General features: G+C 43.4%; 1 protein-coding gene across 1 annotated transcript; it reads left to right on the plus strand.

Annotated features, from left to right (window-relative positions):
- Positions 1–2,572: 2,572 nt before the first annotated feature.
- On the plus strand, positions 2,573–14,542 carry NNMT (nicotinamide N-methyltransferase; the record flags this gene model as incomplete). The annotated part of the gene is made up of 3 exons (XM_084251473.1): positions 2,573–2,726; positions 3,744–3,951; positions 14,125–14,542. The coding sequence occupies 3 exons, from the start codon at positions 2,573–2,575 to the stop codon at positions 14,540–14,542; spliced, it is 780 nt and encodes a 259-aa protein (XP_084107599.1).
- Positions 14,543–19,523: the final 4,981 nt, after the last annotated feature.

Below are 19,523 nucleotides of genomic sequence, written 5' to 3' on the forward strand. Positions count from 1 at the left end.
ATGGTGTGAGCATGCATAAGTGGGCACACCTGAGCATAGATACAGATCATTTATGGGTGCGACCGAAGACCATAGGCAAAATATGTTGAACAATGGCTATGAGAGAGGACTGAGAATGGCTGAGAGAGACCACTAGAGAACTCCAGGGAAAGCCTAAAGAAAGAGTGAAGATTCACCGGGGGCGGGAGGCCTGCCAACCTCTCGGCCCTGGCACCCCTGCCTGCCCTGCACCTGGTTGCCTCACTACAAATGCTGTAGAAAGATCATTAAAAGCCTGAAAAAGCCACTGAGGGGTCCAAGGCTCTCCTTTAACCATCTGCCCGGATCCAGAGAGAACCTGCCCTGTGCCTTACTGCCACTACAATTTGGGTCTCGGGAAATACTAGTTTGGGACTGGAAAAGTCAGACAGAAAAAGAAAGGAAGGCAGTGAAGCCAGAAAGCTCATGGAGATCAATGAGCCAGTTACTGCTGTGGGCACCCAGGGTTTAGTCCTGCACCTCTGGGAGAGGGGAGAGAATGTGTCTCAACACTCCTGTCCCAGGACAGGGAAGCTTGGATGTTTATTCACCAATTTTGATGTCCCAGAGGCTGAAGGCCGCTGCATTAACTCCTTGGCTTTTCTGGACTGCTCTAGGTGGAGGCTGATGCTGACCTTCTTTGAAAGCCCTCAGCAGAGTCTCAGATGACCACATCAGGAAAATGTTACCATGCACAGGTGTGCCAAGTACAAGGGATATGGGCAGGGCACCATCTGCTTAGAATTACAATATGCATCATTCAATTATCAGAGTCTACCCTCCCTCAGTAATACAAAGCTCTAGAACACTTCAATTCCAGGTATCCACCATCTCCTGAAACTTACAGGCTATTGCTATTGTATATTTTAATTACACCTTGCTTATTATTAATCATTTGTGATATTTTTGTGTGTGTGTTTTATCAGCTTCCTTGGTTTTTTATTCTTTCTTGCATTTCAGATCTTCTATTTGGGTTCACATTCCTTCTGTTTGAAATAGGTCATTGAGGATTTCCTTTCGAGGGGACTACTAATACTACAAATGGCAAACTTTTTCTTTTTTGATTGAAGATGTCCTTATTATGTCCCAATTCTTTCCTGGTTAGAGAATTCTCAGTTGACAGTGACTTTCACACTGACAACATTGTTCTCTGTCTTCTGCCTTCCACTGTGTTATCCTGCAAAGTCAGCCCTCGGTGTCACTGTCACTCTTCAAAGGTAACCTGTGTCTTTCCTCTAGATGTTTTCAACATCTTCTCATAGCCTTTGGCCTTCTGCAGTTTCACCAATACAACATCTAGGAGCGGGTTTCCTTTTGCATATCTTGTTTGGGACTCACTGGACTTTCAAATGTGTCCTTCTGTTATAAGGTTTAAATAAGTTAGTATTTGTAAAGTACATAGAATAGTACCTGACAAAATAAGCTGACCAATAAAAATTATCTTTATAAATAGATTATGTGCATTGATGTCTGTGCCAGTTATTAATTTATTGCCTCATAGCTCTAACCACCCTTTCTGTATTTGGTTACGTAAGAGCTGGACTCTGCCAACACAATTCTCCTTCGCCACATGCCTCTATGTGTTAGGTTGTGCCAATGGGGGATGTTGGAGGGATCCCAAGGTTTGATGAAGAGGGGGAGATTTGCAACTGCCTAGGTTTTCCCCCTGAGGTCTGGGTGAGGGAAAACACGAGGTCCATTGCGCAGTCTCTCCTGAGTCCATGCTGAATGGAGCTCATGCTAAGGGCTGTATGAGCTCAGTAAAGGGAATTTAAGGAATTCCTAAAGCAGCGGAGGGCTTTAAATGCACTTTGAAAGAACTGTCAGGATTTGGATTAACTGAATGTGTGAGGAGGTGCTTGAGAGAGACTCAGAATTGGAGGCACTGGTTGAAGCTGCAGATGACAGAGCTAGGATGGAGAGGCATAAGCAGGACAAGGAGAGGGTTTTGTGGTTAGCCTGGGTATTGGAGAAATCCCCATCCTGTTTTTTAAAATTGCTCTTTCACCATCTCTCCAGACTTCATCTGAAAATCCTTCGTGAACATTCCTTAAATCTGGATGCGTTTCCTATCATTGTCTTTCTCTTCTTTACTTTCTTTCACATGTTTAAATTCAAACGATTCTCTGTGGCTCTTTTTTCTGGGACAGTCACTGCAGGAAGGAGAAGAGTGATGGTGTTCTGGGAGTGTGGCACGTCTTGCTGAACTTACGGGTTCTTCAATGAGTTAAATCATTTTCCCACAATCCCAGTGATTCTTCCCTTGGAGCTGAACTTCACCCCTTGGCCAGTGTTGCATGCAGCTCGTGACCCTTCCCCTGCCACTCCCCCCTTCTCCTAGGCTCCCTTCCCAGGAATTTCATAACATCCTAGAATGGCCAGAACATTTTGGGTGTATTTCTCTGTTAGTATTTAACCAAGCCGCTGTCTCTAATGGATAGGATAAACTGATGGAAAGTTGAGAGCCTGAGACTCAGAAGGCAACTTCTGCAGGTGACTCCTGCTGCTGGGAACTGGAAGGAGAGCAGTGCACTGGAGCACTGGAGCAAGCACAATGGACTCTGGCTTCACCTCCAAGGACACGTACCTGAGCCACTTTAACCCACGGGATTATCTAGAAAAATATTACAACTTTGGGTCCAAACAATCAGCAGAAAATAAGATTCTTAGACATGTTCTGCAAAGCCTTTTCAGGATATTCTGTGTAGGTAAGTGTATCTATTGTCTGTGTGTCTCCCCACCAAAATATGAGTTCTACAGAGTCTCAGGACACAAAGTGGGTTTAGTGTCTTGTCATTGTTATCTGACAGCCCTTTTGGGCATTTTGTGTTTATTTAAGTAGGAAAAAACTAACATTGATGTATATGTCTTATAGTTTTCAGAGCGCTTTCATACCCAGGCTAAAGGGAAATCAGAGGATGGAGTTCTGTCCTAGATTTGTAGGGATTTTAGCAGAATTGGCCATCTCACCTTGATGAACCACCTAAGAAATGGAGATTCTATTGCTTGTTCTATTTTTTAAAAATATTTATTTATTTACATAAGAACCAGGGTACAGGCCAGATGCGCTGGAGGGGTGAAAGGATTCACCAGAGACAGAGTGGGGAACAGAACAAGCAGGCTGAAATACACTGCTGAGGGGAGCAGCGGGCGAGGCAGGAGAGGTCGGCCATGCCATATGGGTTTCTCCCTGGCCGGCTGGTATCAAACCCACGCTGCAGAGGCTGTGGACAGCTTCACAGTGTGGCGCTCAACCACCTGTGCCACCAGGGAGGTCCCTGCTTGTTCTATTTCTAACTCAAAGTGATGATATAAATATGCATGAGTTAAAGACCTCCAAATATACGTAAAACGAGGTACTTTTTGGGAGAAAGACATAATATAAGCTCAATTAAAATTCTTTTAACTTTCCCCCAAAGTCTTCCTTAATAGTTTTTAACCTTCTCTATGTAGGAATCTTCCTGGATCAAGGGTCTATACAGCAGATGTAGAATTCTTCTCTTTTGCTTCCACCTAAAAATATGCTGGCAACATGTCCCCCCTCTGGATTGGAGAATGGAAAATGAAAAAAAAATGTTTTAAAATGAGACCTGGGGGGAAGGAGTAAGTGGAGAGATACCCTGTTTGGGGGGAATCTCTAGAATAATCCCAGAAAGGTGATATAAATGAGCTCTGTCTCCTGCCATCTGACGCCTGACCCCTCCTTTTAATCGCCCCCACCCCAGATGGCGTGAAGGGAGACCTCCTGATTGACATTGGCTCTGGACCCACCATCTATCAGCTCCTCTCTGCTTGTGAGTCCTTCAAGGAGATCATCGCCTCTGACTACACTGACCAGAACCTGAAAGAGCTGGAGAAATGGCTGAAGAAGGAGCCAGGGGCCTTTGACTGGACCCCAGTAGTGAACTACGTGTGTGAGCTCGAAGGGAGCAGGTAGTGAAATGGGGGGGGGGCTGCCTCCTGAGGGTGACTGGGTGACAGTTTTTCTAAACCAAGAATGATGCTGGAGCCAAGCTGAAAAGCAAGGGAGACAGAGAGACACCAAACATAAATCCAAATGGAGACTAAAGACTGAAAGTGAATGAGAGAATGAGATAAAAGTGTGTGTGTGTGTGTGAGTGTGTGCATGTGTGCATACGCACATCAGCACAGGAGATGAAGGGAGAGTTTAAGAGATGGACACTAAGCCAAGAGGAGTAGATGTAGATGCAACCTTCTTAGTTCCAGGTACCGCGTGTGGGCCTTGTTTAGGACAATTTCGAGTAAGAGGCTACATCAGCTCCTCACCCACAGCTTTGTGGTATCAGGGCTCCCCCACTTTGGTGCCATTCTGTTGCTAGCCAGCCAAGACTATGTACAAGTCATTTAGGACCTTGGAGGCCAAGTTGTGCAGTGAGAAGGCATTAGAGCTATAACCTAGAGGGAGATGTGTCACAATTTACATTTATAAAGATCATGCTGGTTATTGTGTGGAGGGATTGAAGGAGTTTAGAAGAGAAAGAGAAGTGCAGGAAGGAGACAATTTAACTCCAGACTTGCACTAGATTATGGAGGGAAGTAGATGACTGTAATATGAATTTTTGAGTTAGAATGGTGAAGAGTTGGTGATGACCAGTTCTGGGAAGTGAGGTGTCAAGGGTGATTTCCATGTTTCTGAACTTCAACAGGAGGATGGAGGTAGTATTCCTGAATCCCAAGGATAAATATAAAACCATGTGGTCTTAAGGTGTTCCTGTGGAGTGTGCCTGCCTCCACACTTTTCTTGGGGGTGACGGTCAATTCATTTCTCTGCCCTTGCAATGATATTTGATTCCCATTTAGTTGCCAACTTTTCTTTCTTCCTGAGTCAGTTTCTCTTCTGACTGTTTCTATTTCTTTAACTACTGCCCCCCATATTTTTTTAATGGTCTTTTGACTTCTAGATTAATAGGAGAATCTACACTTTTAATCATTTTCTTATATATTGTCACTACATGGGCTTATTGGTAGAAAAGTGGATTGTCAAAAAGTAAATTGTCAAGGTGACTCACTGGTGGTACTGCTCTTTATAATGTAATAGTTTAAGTGAACTAGGAGTTTTATAAATTGTTTCCAATTAACCTTTTTGGCTATCATGCAGAGAAATAAGCTAATATATTTTTGGAAGTTTTGTGTCTATATTTATAAAGGATATTGGGGTGTCATTTTCTTGCAGATATTTGTTGTTTGGTGTTTGCATGGGGTGGTATGTGTCCTCTAAGATCATGCCCAGTAATCCTTACCTCAAGTATCCACAATCTTATTTAATTTCCTCCCCTTGAGTGTCCATTGGATTTAGTAACTCAATTTTAACAATGGGCCATCAATTCTGAAATTAGTTTACAAAAAGACTACAGTTTCCCTAAAGGGTAGCTCACTCTCATTCAGTTGTCCTGAAGAGTGAGCTGGAAAGCAAATCCTGCCCTTCCCCCTCCCCCATTGGACCTTCAGATGAGACTAAAACTCTGACTACAGCTTCACGCAACAAAGGGACTTAGCCAATATATACCCGGATAAATAACCCAGAAACTGTGAGATAAATGCTTGTTATTTTAAATGGCTAATTTGGGGTAACTTATTATGCATCAATTGTATCTGATATACATGGTATTTCTTTTTATATCTTTTTGTTTTTAAAAACTATCTGTGTTTTTATACTTAGAATATTTTTCTTACAAATACCATGTAGTAGGTCTTGCATTAATCAATCCAATTGGACAATTTCTGTTCTTTCATCAAAGTGTTTAGTCCACTTACATTAGGGTAATTACTACTCTTATACGTCGAGTCTAAATCTGTCATCTTGGCACATACTTTCTAGTTGTCTCATCTGTGTGTCCTTCATGTTGTGCCTTTGTTCCTGCTTCTTCTTGGTTATTGGAATAGTTTTTGGTATTCCATTTAGTGTAAGTAAATATACTTTTAGCTTCCTATTTGTCTCTTCTACTGATTCTCTGTCCTCTTTTGACTTCTTTTGTGCTTTATGTATGTACACATGTGATTTTTCATGTGTGCTACGTGTTTTTTAACAGAACCATTACTTCATGAACAATATTCTAATAATATTAGAGCAGTGTAATTCCTTTAACATACCTTCCTATCCCTTGTGTAATTGCTGTTATATATTTTGCTCTATATATTCTATAACCTTACTTTATTATTTTTGCTTTAAGCAGCCTCTGGTGCTTTTATTTATTTGTTGGTGTTTTACTATTTTATTTTAATTGAGATTTAAATATACACACATAGTAAAAATTATCATCTTAACTATTTTTAAGGGTATAGCTCAGTAGCTTTAAGTAGAGTCACAGTTATGTATAGTCACATCAGTTAGTAGTATTTTAAAGAAATATATAAAAAGTCATTTATATTCACTGACATATCTGTCTTAGTAGCCTTCATTCCTTTCTTCAGCCTGCTATCCACCATTGTTTCCCAAACGAACTTCTTTTAGTATTTCTTACAATGCAGATCAGCTGGAGACAAATTCTGTCAGTTTATCAGGATCAGTAAGAATCAGTAATTTTTTTCTTCCTTGTAATACAAAGAATTTAACAATTTTTGACACCCAGAGTTCTTCTGGCATCTTTCTTCCCAGAGTTTATCATTAAAATCAGAGATTTTTAAAGAAATTGAAATATTTAATTTTAAGATCAATTTGAATCTTTGTTTTTTGGTTTGTAATCATATTTGCAATTATGTGGGTATATTTTATGCTCATTTATATGAATTTTCTAGTTGTTGCATCTTTAATGCGGATGCATTTTTAATCAACTAAATAGGTCTTCAAATAATTTTTTTTTAAAAGACCACACAAATGAAATACTTTTGAAGCCCACACACTCGGGCATTTTTATTGCCCTTGCACATGAACAGCATCATAAAATTGTCTAATATTGCTTAAAAGTTTCCCGTCATCTAGTAGGATGCTGAGAGAGGTTACTTTCATATGCTGTTTTAATTGGTAGACATCTTCCTTAGATATTTTTTTTTTGCTGTTTGTAGCCTTCAAACAGATGTTCTTCAAAGTAGAAGTAATGTCAAACTTCTATTTTCTATTAACTATGTGATGCCACAGTATGAATTGGAATTAACTAGAAAAATAAAACTGTAACTAGGAAGATTTGAATGATATCCCAAATTACTTAATAAATAATTTCCTAAAATTTATAGAATTTCAAGGGAAGCTTATGAAAAAGTACTCAGATATTGTCAGACAACAGACTTTTCTGAGGTCCAAATCATGTATAAAGACATTAGAACTTTGTCCTCAATTTCTCTAGACATCATAGTCCTTTCCATCTCGTTCAGAAATGAACCCTTAAAATCAAGCAGGATACTAAAACATTGCTTATCTTACACCAGAATCAGTAGCTTGTAACAGTTGGCTCATGTGACACTGTCCTTTCTCAATCAATCTGTGTTTCTAAGGAGCTGAAATTTTGGCAGTAACATTCTGCATTCTCACACTTATCCTCATGCTGGATGGTGTGGTTTCATCTATTTTGAAAATGATCGTGATCCCATTCAACTGATGTCTTTCTTGAAGCTTCAAATACCTCTATCAAACCATAGTCAATTATTTCTCCTGGAGCTATTTCTTGTGCTGATGACTGCCAAGGATAATTTGAGCTGCCCCTGGTTCCTCTACCTTTGAAATGTGACTCATACATTTAGATATCACTCATTTTTACAACTATCTGAAAAGTGGAAAGGCATTGGTACCAAATTCCCACCTCACACTCTTCATTTATCAAGCCAGAAAGCTTAAGGCATAACTAGCGTGAATTGAGGAAAATGAGCTTTTATCTTAAGAAACCTTAGAAACAGCATTAGTTCACCTCTGGCTCCTGGGACTTCTAACACATTTCCTTGTGGTCCCCAGACTTGCAGCTTTCACATCACTTGGGAGCTGGTTAGAAATGCAGATTCTCAGCCCCTCCCCACCTACAGAACCAGAATCTGCGTTTTAGGGAGATCTGCAAGGTACTGCATGCATTCTACAGTTGGAGACTCACCAATGTCTAAAACAGCTTCCCAGTAGGTGCACCAAGACTTGCTGCAGTGGGAGTGGGTTACAGATGTGCTTTCCAAGATGTCTTCCTTGGCCCTCAAAGAAGCCAGGAGAGGCCTGGGCAGGTTGGGGTCCCTCCTGGGTTCTCCTCTTATTTCTATGTACTTGATGGAAGAAATCTGGAACATCTATAAAGGTGTCAGTTCAGTTCTCTGAAGTAAATGTTCTGTCTACAAAGATTTTCTTATCTATTTACAGAGATGTTAGCCGTTTGCCCAGAATAGACATGGATGCACCAAATTTGTTCCAAGAACAAGTGTGCTGCCTCTATTCTAGAGCACGTCTGTATTTTTTGTGTCTTAAAAAAAAGGTCAATATTCTCAAAATCAGGATCTTGATGGTCATGATGATTGTTTGATGATGCCCAGGAAAAGTGTCTGCCCTTTATAAGGCTACCCTTCTCTTCAATAGGTGCTCTGTGGTGTCACCTCTCTGGAACAGTCAACAGGGTGGATTGAGAAGCCTTCAACTGATCATTTCCCCAACTATACTTTGTACTCACATGTCTCAAACTCACTGTGCCCAGAATAGAGCTATGATCTTCCCCAAATCTACTCCATTTCTGGCTTCTTCTCTCCTAAGGTGTCCACCATCATATAATTAATTGGACAAGCCAGATGCCTGGAAGCCAGCCTCCTCAGATCCCTCTCAGTCATGTTTCGTGACCAACACCAAGTTCTGTTCATCCACTTCCTGAGTTCCTCTCCAACCATTATCTTTCTTCCAGTGTCTTCCACTAACCTGATGCAAGCTCTCCCCACTCCCTCCTCTTCCTTGCCTCCACTCCTGTCCCACTGTGATCATATCAAAAACGTAGATTTGATAACATCACTTCCTCCCTTAATACCCTGTAATGATTCTCTGTGGCTTTTAGGATCAAAAGCAAAATTCTTAACATGGTCCATACAGCTTACCCTTGTCTGGCACATGCTCTGCTTTCTGAAATCCAGAAGCCATGGAGTTGACTTCTCCGTGCTTCTTCCCACCACATGACCTTTGCCCCTGCTCTTTCCTCTTATTGGAATATTCTCCCTCCTTTCTCTGCCTGGTTAACATTGACTTATTTATCCTCTACAATTCAACTAACCTGACTCCTTTTTGAAGGAGATTTCCCTATACTCTACACCAAATCAAGACCTCAAAATTCCTCCAGTAGTGCCACATTACTCTCCTTTCCAGTATTTATCAGTTTTAGTTTTTCATCTTTGTAGATGATCATTGAAGTCTTTCTTTCTTTCTAGCCCATAGTCTCAATGAGGATGGGATCTGTTTCCCATTTGTTCATCCTTGTATCCCCACTCTCCAGCATGCCTCCTGGAACATAATAGAAGTGTTTTTTTTTTACCAAAAAACATTTGTAAAAGACATGAACACATGTATTTCGCTTTCTAGACTCCCTCTCCTAGAATGCCTTTTACCCGATTCAGACACAGCCTGTCCTGAAGCTTTACAGTGATTATCCCTTGCTCTTACAATTCTTACATTGACATCCAAGCCTATTTAGCTTTTTATTTCCTTTACACATTTTGATGGTTCTCCCTCAGGAGGTCCTGCTGCAACCTCTGGAGATGGGGCTTGGGGGAGGTGAGTGTAATCGAAAAATGCTTGTCTCGGGGATTCTGATCCACCACCTGCCTTGCAGAGACAGGCCAGGAGGAACCTCCTCTAAATCTCAGAATAATTACCTGGGCTCTGGGAAGACATTCTTCCCAAGTGTTCTTCCCAGGAGTCCTATGCTTTATCCTCTCAATCCTCTTCTTCCTGCCCAGCCTCTGCAGGCTTTTATAGACAGCATAGTCACAGAGAGAACAGCTGCCCTTTTTTGCATATTGATTCATCTGAAAGAGTAGATCTTTAGAATGCGAGAAATGGCCACACCGCTGTTAGCTTTCTGTAAAGCTGCATAACGCTGTTCTGGTGTGTGTTTATTACTTACCCCTTGAGATAAACGCAAGGCTGAGTGGTAATTGCCTGCGTCTCCAGGAGAGTCCATTTCCCTGCGGTGTACTTGCAGGCCCTGAGGAGCCCCGAGGTGAAATCTTTACACAGCTGCCTTGGCAACTGAGCTCACCAATGTTTGCTGTGCATCCAAGGACAGGCAGGTATCCACGACAGTGGGTATTTCTAACAAATTTCCCTCTCAAATTGGCACATTCTCTGCAAGCTTTCTAGACTTCACAGTGTGGCTCACAGTTTGGGAACAATTTCCATCACCATCCGACTAGCAAGTACTGGTTCTGTGGTAACTTGTGTCTTTAAAATAGCTTAATACACAATAGGGTACAGAGGTTTGCTCCTGAAGTAATGACTTAAGTACACCTTTCCACAAGGCTCCCCATAGAGAGGATCATCTTTAAATACATTCAAAAGAGTATCATGTCATCACTTCCTCTGCTTTTTGCATACACACAGGTTATCCATATGGGCAGGTTGGTTACTTGACATTTTCCTATCCTAGGTTAATTTAGCTATTCAAATCCATGTTTCACATCGACTTCTACAATGGGCAGATATTTCTTCCTATTCTTAGAAAGTTCTGTCAAATCATCCACATTCTATCAGGCAGGGTGGCCTGATATATATGTGTGTATATATATATATATATTTTTTTTTACATCATTCTTCCTTTTTGTACTATGTTTGCTTTCTCTTCTCAGGTGTATTCCTCATAAAATTCCCACCACCAAGTCACCCGTGCACCACCACCATAGTCCCTTGTGCTCTTCCGTCCCCTGTTTTGATCCCTCTGCCTCCCTCCCCCCACGCAGAATGTCTCTGATCTATACTTGCCTATTAATTTTGCTTTTTAATTTATTATATTTTTTTTCCTGATCCCTTATTTGATTTCTCTACTTTTTTTTTTTTTTTTTGTGGGACCCTCGCCGGCGGCCGGGGATCGAACTGGCAGCAGAAGCTGCGGGCAGCCTTGCAACCCAGCGCTCAACCGCTGCGCCACCAGGGGAGGCCCATGATTTCTCTACTTTTAAAATGACTAATCTTCCTGGCTTGCCCAGGACTAGGGATAGGAGTGGGGGTCCTCCGGAATGTGGGATTTTTTTTTTTAAATAATAAATTTTATTTTTATATTCCCCATACATTTGCAACCCCCCCCATTCTGACCCCAATCCCTCCCCTCCCGCCCCCCACTCCTCAAAAACTGTCTCTGGTTCATAGTTGTTTGTTGATTTTGATTTTACCTTTCTTATAGTTATTCATTTTCATGGTCCCTTATTTAAGTTCTTTAGATTCCTGCTATGAGTGAGACCATCCGGTATTTTTCTTTTTCTTTCTGGCTTACTTCGCTGAGCATGATCCCTTCCAGCGCCATCCATGTTGCAGCAAATTGCATGTGTTTATCTTTTTTGAATGCTGAGTAATATTCCATGGTGTATATGGACCACATCTTCTTGATCCAGTCATCTATTTTTGGGCATTTGGGCTGTTTCCAAAGCTTAGCTATTGTAAATAGAGCTGCTATAAACATAGGGAATGTGGGATTTTTAATGTTTAAACCAGAAAAGTCCAAGACCAGTCAAAACTAGTTGTCACCTATAACCATTCTACTCTTGATAAAAGGACATGCAGACCCAATTAAAGGTAACTCATTCCCTGAATATTCTAGTTTATCGGTTGGTAGGAGTTCCACAAACCAATACCTTCCCAAATTGCTCTTTCTCTCTCTTTATGTAACAGCTTTATTGAGATAAAATCCACATAACATACACTTCACCCATTTAAAGTGTCCGATTCAATAGTTCTTAGTATCGTCACACAATTGTGAGAGCCTCACCACAATTTTCCAACATTTTTATAATTCCCAAATAAAACTCTATTCCATCAACAGTCATTCTATTTCCCCCGGTCCTCTCAACCCCTGGCAACCACTGGCCTGCCTTCAGTTTCTATAACTTTGTCTTTTCTAGATATTCATTATAAATGGAATATACAATACGTGGCCTTTTGTTTCTTGTTTCTTTCATTGTCATATTTTTTTTAAATATTTATTTTTATTTATTTATACAAGCACTGGGTACAGTCAGAAGCGTGGGAGGGTGAGAGAATTCACCAGAGCCAGAGCGGGGAACAGAACAGGCAGACTGAAGTACACTGCTGAGGGGAGCAGCGGGTGGCAGGGGAGGTCTGTGCGCCATGTGGGACCCTCCTCTGGTGGCGGGGGAGCAGCCGGGGATCGAACAGGCGCTGCAGAGGCTTCGGGTAGCTTCGCAACCCAGCGCTCAACTGCTGCGCCACCGGGGAGGCCCTTTCATATGATTTTTAAGGTTCTTTCATATTGTAGCACATATCCATTGTTCACTCCTTTTTATTGCTGTATAATATTCCATTGTATGGATATACAATATTTTATTGGTTCATAAGTTGATGGGCATCACTTGGCTATTATAAATCACACTGCTATAAATACTGATGCACAAGTTTTTATGTGACTGCATGTTTTAATTTCCCCTGGGTATATACCTATTAACAAAAGTCCTGGATTACATGGTAACTCTATGTTTAATCATTTGAGGAACTTCCAGGCTGTTTTCCAAAGCAACTGGACCATTTTATGTCTACATCAGCAAGTTCTAGTTTCTCCACATTCTTGTCAGTACTTAACATCTCCACATCCTTGTCAATACTTAGTATCTGTATGTTTGATTATAATCATCCCAGGATGTGAAGTGGTGTCTCAAGGTATGATATGTATTTCTGTGATGGCAAACAATGTAAAGCATCTTTTCATGTACTTATTGCCAGGCTTCTTAAATGGAAAAGGGTAACAGACATAAAGGATGTTTGTAAAAGGCGGATTATATGCAGTAGACTTAAGGTTTTAACTAAATATTAAATTAGATGTCCACAGCCAATTACTATTATTTCAAAGTATTCCACCTGGAGGTAAATCATTGACTTTCCTTCATGATCAGAAGTGGGTCCAGTGTAAGTCCCTTTTACCTGCTCTGTGAAGAGCCATCCTCTGCTCTCTCCATGAAAACTTGTTGCCAAATGGCCATCTTCTCCTGAAGTCCATGGACTGTGTGTTCCCTGAAACGGGAGCCTGGATTTGCATCCTTCTGCTTTGTTTATGAACTTCCTGCAAGGGCTGGTTAGCCAGTTATCACCCCACTACTTGGTTTCTGTGGCCTTCTGGTGACTTCACAGACTTGCTGCTTCTTTTTCTCTTTCCAACTTTTTCTTGCTTCTTCTTCTTTGTTTCTTTCTCTGGTATCTCTGGGGCACACTCTGCACTTATTTAATTTTGTTCACTTGTCGGCTTGTTCCTTCATTTCCCCACTAACAAATTCCAAAAAGATCCTCCTTTCTATCACCTGCTCTTGCCTTCTCTTCTCCTTTCATTTCTCAAAAGAGACCCTGTTGATTTGATCGAAAAGAATTGGATTCCTATCAAAGCTACCAAGAAAATAATCTCCATTAGAAAATGTAGTCTCATTCTACACTAATTTTTGGAGCCTGGATTCTGGTAGTTCTCTCTGGAGGGGTCCTGGTCACTGAGACATTGGTCAACTATGTCTATAAGTGGAAATGGATGCTATTACTACCTGTCATTGATCAGCAGCTACTGCAAAAATACCATTTCATTATTGTAAACTCATCATTCCTAATACAGACAGGTCAAATAGCTACTACCTTGCCATTTGGCAGAGAGGACAAAGGTAGTAGTAGCAGTAATAATAATAAATAAATAATAATTGATTTGGAGACTATTCTAAGCGGTGGAGGAAGTGTGGCTGGGGTGGGGTATAATCCCTGGTAGAAACAGGCAGGTAGGTATTTTTATTATCATTTCCTTGTTATAAGTTTCCATTCACTTTATAAAGATTCTTAACCTAGCGCAGGGGAATGCGGTCAATTATCCAAAAGGGCCCTCGTCTTTCCCTTGCTTTCACCACATAAATGACCCTGAGGATATAGCATTTGGGACAACACTGACCAAAGGTATCTGGGGTCCCCAGCGGGGTAGCAAACAACATCTGTTGGTCTATGTGTTTCAGAGTGAAGGGCCCGGAGAAAGAGGAGAAACTGAGGCGGATGGTCAAGCAGGTTCTCAAGTGTGATGTAACCCAGACCCGGCCTCTGGGTGCGGCCCGCCTGGCGCTGGCTGACTGCCTGCTCAGCACACTGTGCCTAGACGCCGCCTGCCCCGACCTCCCCACCTACCACAAAGCCCTCAGGAACCTGAGTAGCCTCCTGAAACCGGGGGGCTCCCTGGTGCTTGTGGACGCCCTAAAGAGCAGCTACTACATGATTGGGGAGCAGAAGTTCTCCAGTCTCTCTCTGGACCAAGAGGTCATCAAGGAGGCCGTGACCAAGGCTGGCTTCACCATCGAACAATTTGAAGTGATCACTCAAAATTATTCTTCTGCCAACAATGAGGGACTTTTCTGCCTGGTGGGGCGGAAGCTGAGCTGATCTGTGGGGCACCTCAGGGGTACAATTAAAACCCTTCCTCTGACTTGCCTGGTTGCTGTAGTTCTTGGTTCTAACCACCACCAAGGTCATGGTGCCAAGCAGAGGCTAGTGCCTGGCCCCAGGTCTGTCTAGAGCACGGTTCATCAGGGCAGTCAGCCCAGGCCCAGCCCCTGACCACCTCATCTGTGCTCCACACCACATCCTGGTGTGGTGAGGACAAGACAGGAGGAAGTGGCACCTCCTCACCACCATGATTACAAAGGACCCCTTTTTCCTTTACCATCCCAGTTCTGCCAGGTCAAGCCCACACACACTGACAGACTGTCTGTTCACTATCCATTTCCCAGGAACAGGCTCCCCCATGCCTTCAATTCTTGCTTTCTCCCTGCTGAGGCTACCACACTGCAGAGGGCCACCCTGGCTCATCTGGGGCCCACAAATACCTCCCTCAACATCCCCCTCAGATGACAGCTGTCCCAAGAATGGGGCAGAGCCTTCTCTTACTATCCTTAGGAACCTAAGCCAATGCTGTGATGTTTAAGAGACAGTAGGCACTGCTCTGCATCACTGTCAGGAACAGGCATCTTCAACGACCTGCACCATTAAGGCTCCTGGAAGGAAGCTGTGGCCCAGCTCTTGCCAAGCACCTACTTGGAGTTGACCTACCTCTGCCCACCTTAGGTCTACATTCTCTAGTTTCTAGTTACCTTCACCAAGATGCTTGAAGACAGAGTTTGACAAGCTGTGGCCCATGAGTCCATCCAACCTGCTGTGTGTTGTGTATGGTTTCATTGGGACACAGCCATGGCCGCCCACTGGTGCAGAGTCTCTGGCTGTTTTCATGCTCCCGCTGCAGATCTGCGTGATTGTGAACTGTCACAATGTGTGTAAGGTCTGAAAACCCTTAAATATCTGTTTTCTGTATCTTTACAGAAAAAGTGTGCCAACCCCTACCCTAGCGAGGTGCTTCCCTTCTTGCCCTGGTCTGAGACCTCACGTTGCATCCCAAACTTCCCCTCTTTCTTGGACTACACCCAGTGGACATTTCTGGTCCCCACCATGGACAGTTCCTTCCTCCCCTGGGCCCTGCACATACAATGACAGTCACATAAGAGCTCAAGCATCTGACAATAGTCCATTGTTGTTTACTTTGTTGTTTGGGACAAAATTGTCATAACAGGTATCAGTCAGTTCTTGGGACATTTCCAATGGTTCAGTCTCATAGGACATTTATCAATATATCACAATATAATATTCTAACCTGATTATAGTTTCTAGAAAGTCCATCCTTAAGGACACTGACAGGCTGGTCTGGACTGGATGGAAAAACCCAAGTTGAGCTCTGTTCCCTCAAGAGGACGGGATGATGGTGTCTGCAGCCCCTTTCTACAAGGTCTGCCCTGGGGGGATTTCCCAGGAAACCACAGTTCTCGGCATGGCCAGCACCAGCATCACCCAGGCAGCTAAGAGGGACCAGGTCTTGGAGGCGGGGCACTCTCTAGCACTGTGTGTCTACCTGACAACCCAGAACACAAGTCCCAGCTTCTGGAATATTTATGTTTGCTTATCTCCCCAAACAGTGTCCTTGCTTACATTTGCAAACATAACTGTAAACAAAGAAAACACAAGTCTTCCTTGAAACCAGGATTCCCTGGCCAAAATCTTGTTTTTTTAAAAAAAACAGCACTCTCTAAACAAAGCCCCCCCCCAAAAAAAACCCCAAAAAACAAAAAGCAATCAAATATGAAATGACAACTTTCCATTTTCACCTTTCAAAGTTTGTGGTGGGGGAGCAGGGTTGGGGGGGTGAGGATCTGAGGCCCAGTTGGGGACAACAGACTAAGCCAACTCAGTCTTCTGGGATTTCACCTCTAAAATGACATTCATTACATCACATTATAACTTTATTTTTCTGTTTCCCACTGAGCTGGCAGCCTCTGGGTTTATGTTTGGAGTCTCCTGATGATTATCCAGCCATGGGGTAGGCCCTGGAGGCAGAGGCAGTAAATGGCAGAGGTTAGGGCCTGTGCTGAAGAGGGGGCAAGGGATAGGCAGGTAAGGAAATTACTCAGTAAGTGAGATACTTCCTGAGATACTAAGGACATACTGCAAGACTAAGAACAGGATACGGAATGAAGACTCTGGCTGACACAATTGGGCTTACTACTCTTAATGGTAGACAGTTCGGAGGTGGGCACCTTGGGAAGGAATGGTGGGCACAGAGCATCACCTGTCTTGCAGGTGACCTGTCGTCCAGGTGACCTCTGTCCTTTTCACCTGCTTGTGCCAGGAAGTGAGACTTCAGGGGAGGGATTCTTTTCAGAAGCCCCCAGTGGCTTCTTACATGTTATTGACCAAAACCGAGTAACGTGCTGACCTTGTCCCCACCCACAAACAACATGGAGAAGACGCACGGTCCCCTCCTTAAGATCTGTGAGAAGAATAGGGAATTCTTAGATGACAAAGCAAAGGAAAGCTCAGAGGACCCAGTGAGGGAGGCAGCATCTTAGCCACCCCAGCAACTGTTTCATTCTTTTGCAGCTACAAAGATGGTCCCATGTAAAAATTCTGACTCAGCCACTCGCCCGCTGTTTCTCCTTGGGCAAATTACATGACCTCTCTCGTGCCTCAGTTTCCTCATCTGTAAAATAATATTAAAATTGAGCTTGAAGGAATTATGCTCAGTGAGATAAGTCAGAAGGAAAAAAACATAACAGATGGTTTCACTTATAGGCGGAATATAGGGGAACTAAGTAAGACACATCAGGGAAAAAATAATAACAATACAAAACACAGCACAACAAAACAAAAGCAAACAGACCATTATAAACCAGAGACATCCTGCAGGGGAGGGAGAGGGAGGGACACAGGGGACTGAGGTGACGGTGCACGGGTGCATTGGTGGAGGAAATTCTGTGGGGACTACACCTGGGGAGGGGGAAGCAAACATTGTTTAAAATGAACAATGATGTAAAATATATACAAATGAAATAAAATAAATAAAATCGAACTTGTCAAGAGAATAAAAGAGGATACACAAAGGACCTAGACGAGCTCTTGGCATTTAATGAGCATGTCCTTCTTATTTATTGTTGCCTGTAATTGCTGTGCTCACGATCTTTGATGTTCTTTTCCCAAAACAACTGAAAAATCCGACTGGAGCCAAGAGGTGCCAGGACTTCGGCTCTGAGCTGCAGGCAACAGGGGTCTTTACTGGCACTACCTTCTAGGGCAGCTGTGCTAAGACTCATTCCTACATCACATGCCACCCCTTCCTTTCTCTTCTGCGCAAAAAGCCCAGAAGTAAATGCAGATGTCTATCAATACTTCATTATGATACAGGAGCCACAACCATACAATAAAGAGAGTGTCTTTAACAAGTGGAGATGGGATGAGCGGACAGCCCTGTGTAAAAGAATGGAGTTGGATCATTCTCTGGAAGTAGGGGTTTGGCTGACTTCATCTGCCCCCACCCCTCGAGCTGGTCTGTATCTGCTGCAGCTCCTGCGGGGAAGAGGAGGATCCAGTTCTGACTAGGGAGTCAGCAGAGGCAGGAATGGGAGTCATGGGGCCGAGAAGAGGCAATATATGTTGCCTTTCATTAGTGTATCATAAGGTCAGTTTAGTACGTGACAATATAATACACATTTTGGAAAATAACTGAGAATAAACTAGAAAGCAAAATTCTAGCCAGTTGCACTTCATACAGGATTATGTTGCCCATTTATCAAAGAGAGAGAGAGAGAGAGAAGCACCATTTTAATGCAAGTCTGAGTTACGCTGCTTTGCGCTCAGCCCCCCCAAGAGCACCTGCATTGAAACAAACACAAAGCAGGGCTGTAGTTTTACGACAAAGGTGAAAAGCAAAAGGCCTCGGTGTGGACTTTGCGGCACCTGGAGCGAGTGGCCCAGCTCCTTCCAGTAAGTATCTCTCACGCCTTCTTCTGCTACGGTTAGTGTGATTTTCATTTTAAGTCTGAGTTGGTAGGCTATTCTGGGGTGGGGGGTCTGGGATGCTCAAAAAAGTTTCCATTTAAGAAAATGGTATTTGCTACTTTGCTTTATGCCATTTCCACGCGGGAAGGGTTGCAGAGGAACCCCATACTTTCAGAGAGCCCAGGTCTCGCATAAAGAGAAATATGTTACGGGCTTGTAAGGGCAGGACAGGACACGGTGCAGGTTTTCTGATCCCATGCAGACCGGGTAAAGGAGGAGTCAGAGTCCTCAGTAGTTTTCAGGTTTTTTATTTGGGGTTCACCAGGCATATGGCAGGCAGGGGTGCTGGCTGGGGGTCTGGGAGGCTGGCAGGCCTCCCAGCTCCCAGCAAGTCTTCACTCTATCTGGACTCTCTGGCGTTCGTTCTGCTGCTTCTCGGCTTCTGCTTCGGCTTCTACTGCTGCTACTAGTGCTGCTTGTGCTGCTGCTGCTGCTTCTGCTGCTGGCGTCCCCCCGTGACGCCGCCCTTAAAAAGCACAGTCTCAGCTCAGCTGAATCCCATCTACCTATGCCCACACCCTATTCCAGGTGCCCGCCATCAGGCATGCATTCAGGGCCTCAAGGATCCATCATCTATCCTGATGGCGGGAGGGCAGAAAAGCCTGACATTTTCTTTACCCTACAGGGCTGTATAAGTGTTCCTCCAGATCATGGCATGAAATGTCTTTATTACTGTAGACTGTAATCTCAAGAGCTTGGGAGTTCTGGACTGTGGTTGGCTCCGGGGACTCACCCCTGATTGCCACAGGTGTCTTTGGTAGAGAGATGAAAGGCAAGGCCTTCTTCCTGAGGAGCTCAGCGTCTGGGGGGTTGACCCTCCAGCACTGACCATCTGAGCAACCAGGGCTCTGAGGTCGCAAGTCCTGCTGCTGTGGAGTGGGGGTTCAGGGCAGAGCATGTGCCCTGGGCCTTGCAGTTGAATCACGGCATATTTAGCTGATGGGGAAGAAAAGGACAATGTGAGGAACGTTGGGTACTGTAGGGT

The sequence above is a fragment of the Talpa europaea genome, assembly GCF_964194135.1.
Source record: "Talpa europaea genome assembly, chromosome: 12".
Lineage (NCBI taxonomy): Eukaryota > Metazoa > Chordata > Mammalia > Eulipotyphla > Talpidae > Talpa > Talpa europaea.